At 41.8% G+C, this 12,231-nt stretch overlaps 1 protein-coding gene across 1 annotated transcript in view; it reads left to right on the top strand.

Annotated features, from left to right (window-relative positions):
• TSPAN15 (tetraspanin 15) overlaps positions 1 to 12,231 on the top strand; it is a 206,518-nt gene that overhangs the window by 109,928 nt on the left and 84,359 nt on the right. The window contains exons 3-5 of the mRNA XM_069644316.1: positions 5,490 to 5,564; positions 7,947 to 8,042; positions 10,036 to 10,152. Of these exons, the coding sequence (XP_069500417.1) occupies positions 5,490 to 5,564; positions 7,947 to 8,042; positions 10,036 to 10,152 (288 nt within the window). The remainder of the gene's footprint in view (positions 1 to 5,489; positions 5,565 to 7,946; positions 8,043 to 10,035; positions 10,153 to 12,231) is intronic.

The following is a 12,231-nucleotide window of genomic DNA, read 5'->3' as shown; positions in this document are numbered from 1 at the left end:
AAAGCTACAAAGGTTAGGACTATCTGGGGTAAAGCTACTGAATCCTGCTCTCGAAATGGAAAACAAATCGTGCATTTCAACTGTAAATAAGGAAACTGATTTTAATGAGTATAAATGCAATATAAAGCTTTTAATGTACAAGGTGTTTGGAACTACTATAATGTTAAACGGGAACCTGTTCAATTATGTCACACTTATGTTTTATAAATGTACTCTGAGTAAGGATATTGACTATATAGAAGTTCCTCCAGCTAATATGGGATATAAGAGTATTGTTCATTCCATAAAGTAAATTTGATACTGCAGACAATTTTATTTAAAGATGGGTTTGATTTTCATAGGGATGATACAAATTCAAAAACGGATGTCGGAAAAGACAGTGTTGAGGATTAAGATCACCTCGAATGAAGAGAGCAGCTGGCTATTAATTGATGACGCAGCCACGAATGCCACACCAGTGAAAGATCAGAATTCTTGGGCAGGGAGATCTACAATACTTGGCTTGAAATCACAACTAAGATCCTAGCTCTGAGCTATTGAGCCTCATGTTACTTTCCTGGAATGCTACGGGGCCTGCACATAGATCTGAGGGGTATGACATTTTGAAAACCCAAGGCCTAATTATTTTGCAAGGAGCCTGGTTAATTTCTGCTATAGAATATGTATGGCTTTCACACAGTTTCTCGACTCACCATTAGACTTTCATGGCAGACCGCTGGTGGCCTGAAAATTGGTGCTAAAAACTAATTTAAAGAGTATAAGCAATACCGGCGCTTTTTTAATTGGTAATGGATAAGAAAAAAACAGAACTGAAAATAATTGCTAATGTCTATAACGCACCAAGAGGATTGCACACTGAGATCATGTTAAATGTTACAGAAATAATCGTTTTGGGAAATGAAATGGGGGAATTTCTACGCACACAGTGGAAACACAACATGATAGATGCTAGGATCAATGCACAGGGATGCCAATGGTCTTCATTGATCGATGCACAGGGAGGCCAATAGTCTTCATTGATATTTTATTTCTATCACACTCGTAACACAAGTGTTGCAGAGCGTAACAAGGCAAGGGAGGGGAACATGGGAGAAGAAAACAACAATGTTACTAGGCCCAGTGACATTGAGAACGTGCAAGTGCATAGTAGAGGGGGAGGGGGAAAAGTGCATGTAAGGGGGGGGGAGTGGAAAGTGCGAAGCAAAGGAGAAACAGATAAATAATAAAGTCAACAAAACAGTGGTAGTGCAGCCAGCAATTGGCAAGTGCTAGGTTTAAGGCAGCAGACAGGGTAGGTCTGCTGATAGGTGTAGGAAGAAAAAGGGGGTGGGAAGGGCTGTATGGGTAGTGCAAGGGGTGGCCCGGAGGCAGTGCAGGAGGGTGGCAAGGTGAGCAGGTACCTGGGCCCGGAGGACAGAGGGTGACCAGGTGCACGGTGCCAAGAGAGACAGATCAGCAGGGGAGAGGGGGAGCGAAGGCAGAAGAAGAGGAATGTCTTGAGGTGCTTCCGGAACCAGAGATGGTTCTCCTCAAGTTTTAGAGTAGCAGGGAGGCTGTTCCAGAGGGAGGCCGAAGACGGAGATCTACCCCAGCTCGTTTCTTTGATAAATGACTGACCCGGAGGGAGTTGGCGGTAGAGGAATATAGTGGGAATAATGATTTTGTAATGCCTAGTGGTAGAACAGCAGAAGCCATGCTCAGAAATTCATTTGGGGGATGTGTAAGAACATCTACACCATTATGTTTCCAAGTGATGCGCCTTAAAGTCAGACATTTGAAGATTACTTTTGATAAGTATAGTGATCATGACACATTAAGTTTAGCCTCCATTTTTAAAAATCATGAATCCTGATACTGGAAATATGGAAAGAAACTGAAGTGGTAATCTTATTTGGCATGAACATAATATTGCAGTATTAAATACACATTGCAAATATGTATTCTGGCAGTCCTTCGATTTAGTCTCATGGAATGGATCGCATCACATACTGTTTATTATGCTTCCAATGTCAATAAACGGGTGCATATGGAGAGTAGAGAAGGCTTGCAAAATGAAATATGATATTGCTAAGCGCAAGTGATTCTTAGGCCACACTGTACATGTTTATAGCAAATCTAGAACTGGGTGTATGCATTTGTGAAGTCAAGATGTCTTTAAGTCAGTTCTTGTAGGTCATTCTGCGCAAAACCTTCGCTGGCAGATCATGCTGAAGGTGTCAAATCAATGGTTCATAAAGTTTGGCAACAATTTAGAGAGACGGATAGACCAATCGAAATGAATCGAAGAGCAGATATTTGAGGTGACCACATTTGACTAGTATTAGTCCTGGGACAAATTGTTAGAAATGGATACAAATATGTAAAGACAAACTAAAATGCATTAGCCATTATTAAAAAGATGAAATCACCATGCTATCCAGGCCCAGATGGCCCTGCTGACACCTTGCAAAAAGAAACCTGCCATGTGGTCACACATCTTACTTCGACTATTTGGTAAAATGGCAGGTGAGAATTGTATTGCTCCGTCTTGAAAACGATTGCTCATACCCGTGAATCTAAAAAGGGAGCCGTGCGAACCTAGGTAATTATGGGCTATTAGAAATGCTGTATTCACCTGGCAAAATGTTTGCAAACATGTTAGATGGCTTAACTAATTGGGTGTCTGAAAAAGAAATTACTCATCTCAGACAGGATTATGTCTGGGCAACAACCCACAATGTGTTAGCATTGCAATATTTGACACCGCGAACAAAGAATGGCAAATCCCCCCCCCCCCCCCCCCCGCCCCTTCCCCCTGTTGTTTATAGATGTATTGCAGAATATAATGGGGTTAATTGTTGTAATGTCTTTGGAATGCATTTCGAAAATGGGAAATAACTTTAGGATTACTGAGCATGATACAGGAGTGTTATGATGCAAATGTTTAAAATGTGACTGTATTGGTTGGATAATATACCAGAAAAACAGGAGTATGGGCCTTAAGCAGGGGTGTGATCTCACCTCTGATATATGTATACCATGGACATGCCAGAAGAAATCCTTGGAGTGAATAACTGTCCCTAACATTGGTCTAGAGCAAATGGATGGGGTACGCTTATATTGATGGACCATACACTAGTAGGTTTTAGGCGCATTATTGTAGCACGTATTCATCATTTAACGACATTTTGAAAAAACGAACATCATGGTTTTTGGTACAAATAGGGATGGAAACTATAAATATTGGTACATACATTATATGGTTTTACAAGTGGTGTATTTAAAATATATAGGTGCGATAGTTGGTGACACTAAAAGCGATTAACTCTCAGGAGTATGTCTGCACAAAGATGCATCTAAAAATAAGCTGGAATATAGGCTGTGGAGATCTGTAACTTCCTTGAAGTATTCTGGTATAAAGTATACATAAGGAACTGGGGTCAATGTTCTTTACAACTATGGCAACGTATGGACGGAGCATCTTATTCCTAAAACCGTGCACCACATATGACCATACCTTACTAGTCCTTCTTGGTGCATTCATCAGAAATAATATGAATACAACCTTATGGCAATATGTGAAGCCTTGTGAAGAATTTAAAATAGGATGCACAGTTGATTGAAAGCTTTTCCAAATAAAGGAAGAACTTAGACAGAAATGGCATTGGGGTAACAATGTTGCATATTTATCGAGAAAGAAACCATTAAAAGAATACGTGACTCAAAACATTTCTGTCTTGCAAACCCAAATCTATAACAATATTTCAAAGTTACAAACTGAAGATTGCTGATGCTACTACGGCTTAATTTACTCCCCTTGTTTCTTTTAATGGGTGCTATCCGATGTATACCATAGGATGCTGCGGTCCGTCCTTAGTGTTAGAAAGTACCCACCATTTGGTAACACAATGCCCTAGATCAGGGCTCTAGTCGAAAACCTCTCAAGAGCCACAGGTTGCAGACTCCTGTCCTACGTCAAAACTAGTCTGATAAATATTTGGGGCAAAGGTCTAAAATCTCAACATATCTGTTCTTTCTGTAGGTCTGGTAAATCCGTATCTTTGAGAAATGCACTGAGATATCTTTGATCTGTTATGATAGTTATGATTTAATTCTTTTTAAGAATGTAAATGAAATTATCAACTAATTGGAATAATGAATTAAAAGACAATTGTGTGTCTTATCGAATTGTATGAAATTTGGTGTGAACAGTTATAATTTAAAGGACATTTGGAAATTAATATAAATTATGGGTATCTTAGGTTTTGGCGACAACCTTTTTTGTAGTTGTTATGTTGGGCAGTTGAATAATATTGATAAGATGTTAATAGCATGTTGGTAAGGGATAGCTGATTTAAATAGATACTAAAAATGCTGCATTCCAATATTTATAATGAAGTTACTGTGTTGAAAGTACATTGCAGAGGTTATTAAAGTTGTACAGTTTTTGAACTTAACTTGAATAGTTGAGATGCAAGTGCAATTGATTTTTAGGCTCATAAATTACAAGGTGAGAAAACAAATAATTGGCTTATTCAAAACAGTGGTGGGCCTGGTTATTTACATAGAGTTAATGCATAGCATGTGGGTTCTTTGGTTTAAATTCCTATATTCTCATATACAAACATCCATGAACCATATCTGGACATAGCAAGTTTTTCAAGGAAAAATAAGCAAGCAACTTTTTTTTGCACTTCAGAAAAGTGGATTTGATGTGTAGGTGTTGGTCGTGTGATAGGGCAATCGTAGGCCTAGGGCCCCACCAGCTGAGTTGCACCAGGAAATATATTTTCGCTCCAATCCACAAAGGTCAAATCTAGCACCATAATGAGAGGAGAAGGAGTTGGTGGTAAAGTAACAGTAAGGAGGCATACGTTCTTGCACCACCACATGGCTAGGTGTGCCAAGGAGAAGGGGCAGCGATGTATGTCTTTGTCATACCTTAAAGGGATGGTCTAGTAAAAAATGTTATTTAAAAAATAGATAGGCCACATAAAAAAAAATACTAGCATCCTCCGTTTTAAAACAGCCCGGAAAACTTAGAAAAAAAAACCACAGCTAGTGCTTATTTTTTGTAAAAAAAAATAAATAGCACTTACCGAGATTCAGCTGCAGCTTTCCTGCTCTGGTCTCCGGTCCGCGTCCTCCGAGTCCCGGCACTAATGAAGGGAAAGCCACCCAGCGGTAGACTTTTACTACAGCTGGCTGGCTTTTCCTTCATTAGTGCTGCAAAAGCAAAAGCCAGCACAGGAGGGCCTCCATTTCACAAAATGGCTGCGCCCCTGTGCTTGCTTTTTCGAATTTTGAGCTTGAATAGCTCAAAATTTTACACAGGAAGTTTTAAAACGGAGGATGCTAGTATTTTTTTTTATGTGGCCTATCTATTTTTTAAATAAAAATTTTTACTAGACCATCCCTTTAACAATCTGAAACCTTTCAGATTAAAAGCTTTGCAATTAAATCCGAGCCCACCCCATGTAATAATGGCACTTCCACCTTTTTGATTTCAGTTCATGTACACCCTGGGAGCCTGCTTGATTCTGGAACTTGTAGGAGGAATTGTGGCCCTGATCTTCCGACACCAGGTAGGAGACCACTTGATATTTCCAGCCTTAGTACATGGTTGCACAGCACCAGCATTGTGTTAACTTGGTCCCGTGTAAAATGCCTGCGTCCATCCATTGAAGGGACTTTCATGGCAAGAGTGTACCTTTTTGTGTATATTAGATGTCGTCAATGCAACAATGGTGAAGATGGTGGTAGCGCCCAACACTGAAATAACCCTCCCCTGTAATGTTTGTAAAGGTATAGAGGGAGAACCTTCTGCTCTACCAGGTTAAGGAGAGTTTTCCTAATTATGTGGAATAGCTATGGATTGTCTGACCAAGATGTGTTCATTTCCCTTTTCCCGAGTTTATGGGAGAGTAAGGCCAATGATTTAATGCCCACGGATCTAGACTGCTCCCATCTCTCAAAAGTTGATCCCCAGAATAGAGGCGTTGTAGATCAAATGAGTAAGCAAACTGAAGGCCGCTCCCTACGCAGAATAGTCCATTTTGATCAATCATGGGAATTTTAGTCAGAATGTTCTGGAGAGCCATGGTTTACAGAGCCCCGATTTAAAGATATTGGAGTCTGCAGATGCCACCGATTGATTGGCCACAGGCAGGTAAATCAGAATCCAACCCGGCTTGGTCCCAAAGAGTTCACTTTGACTGCCACTGAAACCATTCATTGTGGCTGCATATACAGTGAGAAAATGTGTTGTAGTCCGGATTTGGGAAGATGAGGAAATGGACAGATATGATGAGGGCTTTCTCATAGCGTGTATAGTGGCCTAACGAGCGATGGCAGAAGAAAGATGGATGAGTTCCAATACCTTTACAATTGGAGCGTGGAAAACGGAGATGGATGTTATTAAACGTAGGCACCAAATTGTGTACAAACATAGCGGGTGGCCACAGAAATCTGACAATCTGCAAAAGGGGTGAGGGGTGGGGATGGAAGCCTCTGACCAGGAAACCGGTGCTGGTGTTAAGTGAAGAGCTTTGCTGTAACCTCTGATACACCTGTTGTGTAAAACTCAATGAAAGGTTGTTTAAACAATGTTAGCCCTCTTTGGTTACTTTTCAAAATATATCCTGAAGGTGTAAGCTCTACTGTTGACTGTCGGCTGCTTCTCAAAGGGATATATTCAATCTTCTTCCTTGTTCTCCCTCTGACCTGGAATGGTTTCTTGGCTGTCTGGTGTTGATGCCTGTAAGAGAACATAACAAGCACTGACAAAGCCTGTACTGTTAGCCCCACACATTTCAAAAGGGTGTAGGTGTAGTGACAGAGATGAATGTAAGGCAGGGTAGATCACCACATGTCCATTGACCATTTGTTAATTAGTGGTGAAATGCTTATTTTTGGATGTTTTGTTCCTTTTTGTTTGAAAGTATCATTTGTTTTAATTTGTCACCGGTCACATCTAAATGGGCCATCAGGTTAAAAGGACAGGTTCTGGCAGCTCCCGTAAAGGGGTTGCAGAAGAGAACTATAGTTTGGGTGCACCATGAAAGGGACGAGGGTGGCAGTGTATGGTTGGCTTTGGGGGGCTTTATAGGTGTTGTGCTGTTGCAGCGGGTCCATGTAATGCTGCCAATGCTTGTGCCTACAGCAGCCCGGCTGCTCCTTAGCACTTGCAGGCGAGCAATACAAGGTGTGGCCAGGCAAGCCTGGGGGACAGTGAAGACAAAGCAAGAGGGTGATGGGAAATTCAGTAGGAGTAATGCCTGCCTAAGGTCCCAAAACTTGACCCACAAAGATTGGGGCCTCCATTTCCCGCCTCACCCACAACACGCAGAAAGAAAGAAAATATTTGTTTCTGTTCAGCATGGTGTTGGAAATGGACCATAAACTTAACAAGCCCTACAGGACCTCGATCCACCTATGAGTAATCCACAAACTAGTGCAACCAGGATTAGCTGCGAGATAAAGGATTGAGGGGGGGGGGATTGGATGGAGTAGGGATACCGGTGTGGGGGAGGGGAGAGGGAATGGTTCAGGTGAAGGCTGAGGGAGGTCAGGGCTACTCCCTTTACAGCTCCTACGTTCTCGAGCTTCACAACAAAGATTCCTGTACTTCGCCCCCTACTTGCTTGCACAGTGAGCTGGCAGTCTTTTGTTTATTTCCGTGTTTGAAAGCAAGCATGTAAATAAATGACTCTGCCTCCCTGTGCGTAGACTTTTTTGCACTAGGCATGTGGAATCATGAATCATCCCTGAGGCACACCTAAAGAACGAAGGTGATGGGGGTTCTGTTTAACCAGCATTATTGTTCTTTGAGCACTCAATACTAGAGGCTACAATTCTTTACTTTGTCATCCAGTGGAGCCTTGACAAAAGAGCTTCTCGAGCAGGTTTGTAATTATAATTTGTATTTCTGGATTGTTTTCGTTTTATTTCTTTGTTTTCTGTTCCAGACTCTAGATTTCTTAAACTCAAATATTCGACGAGGGATTGTGAATTATTATGACGACCTCGACTTCAAAAACATCATGGACTTTGTTCAAAAACAGGTTTGCTATTAAGACCTTTCTTTAACCCCCAACTAAATTCCAAACATCCAGTTAACCCTTACTTTGCTTTCAGGTTCTCCTGGTCATTAGCCCAAACTTTGAGTGGTGAAAATTAGCCAGAATGTCTTGAATGATAAACATGACATGCTGGGCATCCTTTCCAGGCCTTCAGTCTGGACTGAGGTGAGAGATTAATTTAAAATCAGGAAAATAATTGATAATTGACTGCATGAATAACCAAATGGTGGCGTTTTATTAATGCAGTCTTTTGAGATGGAATAAAGGTGCTCAACCTCTACCACTTTGTGGCTAACATGGCCCTGCAGCTGCTTTACGGAAGTGGCCTGATCGGGAACATTGGTCATCTCTGGTAGGGTCATTCCATGTAAAAGTGGGAGGGAAATGGCAAAAAAAATGGGACCTTTAAAAAATGCCTCCCCCTCCCCTCCCGCTCATCAAGATACTGTTTCCGAGCCAGGGATGCAAGCTGGTCAAGAAGTGTGCCATCCCTTGTATTTGTGTATGCCGAATCGCATAGGTGGGAAAGGGGCGTGCAGAGGACCAGATTAAACAGCTGTTTGAGTCGCCCTCTTTAAGCAATAGCCCTGTGTTAGTGAGAGACTTTTGTATGCCGCTTGGTCTGCTGTTTAATCTCTTCATTGCCACACTAGCACAGGTTCTTCACGCCTTTCTGATAAATCCACAATTATGTTCCACACCCAGCCGCACCTAGCTGAACTTTAGACAGACACATCATGCCTCCGCTTGGAACTAGAGTACGCAGGGTCGGATGTGACTTGAATAACCTTGTTGATTGCTCTTAAGTTTTGAGCAGTAGCACTTCAGTCTGATTTTAAGATCTGTGCAGTTTTTCTTATCAGAAACTAACTGGTGAAGAAAATAGTGGCTGGATGTCCAACATATCGTGTTTGACAGGCATAACGCAGGTGGACTATTCGTATTCGTGTTGCAGTTAAATGTGTTAATGTGTGGATAGACTTGCATCATTCGTCCATTCCTGAAAGGCAATCCTCTGCTTCCTTTCCCTGCTCATCCCCTTATTCCCAATCCAGTACCTATCCATTATTTAACAGCGAGTCCTATTGGCTATAGGATTTGCCAAAAACAGAACAGATTGCTACTGGAATTCTTCAGTGTTGGCTAGGCTATTATACCTGTGGTATCTACTCTAGTCCAGCCTACTTTAACTATTACTTTCCTTCTAAAGTGCCTCTTACTGTGTCAATCCTTACCTGTGCATAAACCAAGAGGTGGGCAGGTGGATGCAAGGCCATCCAGCGTTCAAGTGCGTCGGCTAGACCTGGTTTTCATACTAAAGAAAACCAGCCCTTTCTATGAACCAATCCTATCCTTAGAACCAGAAATGCACACCTACAGAAGGACCTTAACTGAAACCTTCCCCCTAAACTAGGTTCGCTAAGAAAATGCGAACAAAGAACCTTAGTAAGTTGGCCTTGTGTATATTCACATTCACTGTGCACTATTGCCTTTCGGTGAAATCAGTTTTGTTTTGGGCTTGAAGTTTCAATGTATTTAATGGCAAAATGAAACCTGTTCACTGGTCATCGGTGTACCCCGTAGAAGCGACCCTGCTAGTTTCCTTGTCTGCTTCTGTTGGGGTACATTGCGGACCATATGTTTAGAACAGCAACTTTTGTGCAGGAGGGGCCTGTAATCTTGTATTCCAGATTGTGGGAATAGTAAGACAAAATATATGCGGAGCCGTAGGTTGCCAGTCCCTATGTTGTGGTGATAAGTCCTCGATTCAACTACTCTGTATAAATCCAGGGAGGAGTGATTTGTTACCTGTTTGTTATGTTGAAGTCTGTGTTCGGCTAAACGGCTGCTCGCTGCCCCCTTCCCTGTTGTGAACAATACTGTCGGCAGCACCTCCGTTCATTGGCCAGAACACGAGGACTCGACAGTCTCTCCACTTAGCATACATTTTGTTCTAAATTCTGATTTCTTTCAGTTCAAGTGTTGCGGTGGTGAAGATTTCAAAGACTGGGGGAAAAACCAATACCACGATTGCTCTGGGAGTGGTCCACTGGCATGCGGTGTCCCATACACTTGCTGCATAACGAATCAGGTTGGTGTCTCTGAACCTTTACTAATAGGGGCGTTTAATGACTTGCTTTGATAATCCATACTTTCAAAGATGCTGTGGTCACCTGTAGGCAGGGGTGCACTGGCTTATAGAGAACACTGGCGATTTCCCAGCAGACCTCTGCATCCCGAGCCTCTTTTTTTTTTTTTTTATTGCCAGATTTTCTCATTGGAAAAGGATTGAGCTTTGTGTAATTTGTGACACTTTCAAAATAATGTCAAGGTCCTCTTTTGAGTCCCAGTCCACCGCTGCCTGTAGGATAAATTCTAAATGTTCAGATGCCAGTGAGACAAATTTGTGCCCATTGGAAGAACTTGACTGTACATATTTACATGTGTGTGCCAACGTCCTTTAACCCGGTCTCAGTGGGGCACATATTAAAGTTTCTGCCAAGAACGCCTGCTTTCCTTTACTTGAGATAAAGTCTTGGGAATCTGGGACGGTTTAACTTCACAATTTTAGACTGTTTGTGCTCGAGTCTCATGCGAGGAGATCTCAGAAGACCGAAGAGAAGGGCCTTTGTATGACTACAAGACCGCTGCAAGAGCACACACTCCTGAATGTGCATTTCTTTTACAGGATGCAAACCCTAACTGTGACCACATTAGACCACGTGATCTCAAAGTCTTGCATGCCTAATTTACATTCCGTCTCAAAACTGTCATGAGGACTTCTCGTGCCTCCTTTTTAGGTTTGGCTATTCTGTGGTGCTAGAGGTGCCTCCGTTAAGCCAACATTATTGGCATGAGGTTGGATGACACATGAGGGACACATATCCCCGGAGTGTTTGGTTATGTGTTCACTCATATAATGCCTATCTTTTGGCTAAACCTATGTTAAAGTACACCAGTTACTGCCCAAAATGCTGCCTCTTTTGCACTTTATTTTAGCATGGTCATCATATTTTTTGAGGTCGGCAGCCATTTTTAGTTCCAAAATGGCAGGCGCTGCATTTTATGTTGTTAAAACAGTATTTTTTTTCAATTATATTTATAATTGCTTTAAGCTATGTGAGAATTGATAAATACTTTTGAAATGTGATACCCATCTGCATATTTGAATTACGTGTCCAGGGTTTCGTGAAGCTTAAGCTATTTGACCGGATGTCAATGGAGAGTTTGTTTCTGTTTGGATATTAATGGTGGTAGTTTCTGATTGCATGTATGGTGTGTATCATTTGTTTTTTGCTCTATTACCTGGCCCCGTCTGTCCCTGTGTCTGCTGGCTAGTGTCTCGCTTGGCTGTAGCGCTATCGAAGAGGTGCGGTTGGGAGCTCCCTCCTTCCTCTGCCAGTGCCCGCTCTGGCTTGGTCCCACGAAAGCAACACCGCTTAGTCCGAGCATGACTGCAGTTCAACCGAGACCTGCATAATATCGCTGGCGAAGATCAACGTATATGTAAATAGCTCTGTGAAAAGACCACCTAGAAATCCTAGTGTGGGTTTCAACACATGAATGGAAGGCTCGTACAGACAATCAAACGTGGAAGCTAATGTTCAAACATGGCAAGAATCCTATGATGCATGCATTGTACACCGGTGGTAGGATCACTACCTTCTCACCCAAAGGTAGAGAACCGTCCATACGTACACCATAAATACGGGCCCGGTAAACGTCCACTCAAGTCGATCCTTGAACGCCATTTCATTTTTTTTTTTTTTTTTTTTTTTTTTACTGGATTTGTTTGAGTGCAATTTTTCCGAGTTGTAATGCATCCATTAAACGCTCCTTTTCCTCGATCATTTCTCCAAAAACACTTTCTATGAATACGTGTAAATTCAATGAAAGGAAACATGTTCGAGGCATCTTCCTGTTTCACATTCCTAGAAAGGCACCTCTAATTCACGTGCAATTAAGAGACCAATAGTAATTTACCTTTAAAGAAAATGAAAGGAAATAAAAATCACTCATCCAGATGTGAGCAAATTCACCAGCCAACTACTTCAATTACCTTATCTACATCCCCCGATACTTGAAAGGTTTTCATAAAACTGTGACGAACCAGTCCTCTATACCCCATCACCAATACATATTTCAAACTAGTAGCCACTGAAACCCACCA

Source organism: Ambystoma mexicanum, chromosome 2p, assembly GCF_040938575.1.
Source record: "Ambystoma mexicanum isolate Mex_15411 chromosome 2p, UKY_AmexF1_1, whole genome shotgun sequence".
Classification (NCBI taxonomy): Eukaryota; Metazoa; Chordata; class Amphibia; order Caudata; family Ambystomatidae; genus Ambystoma; species Ambystoma mexicanum.
This window is presented reverse-complemented; position numbering and strand designations above follow the sequence as displayed.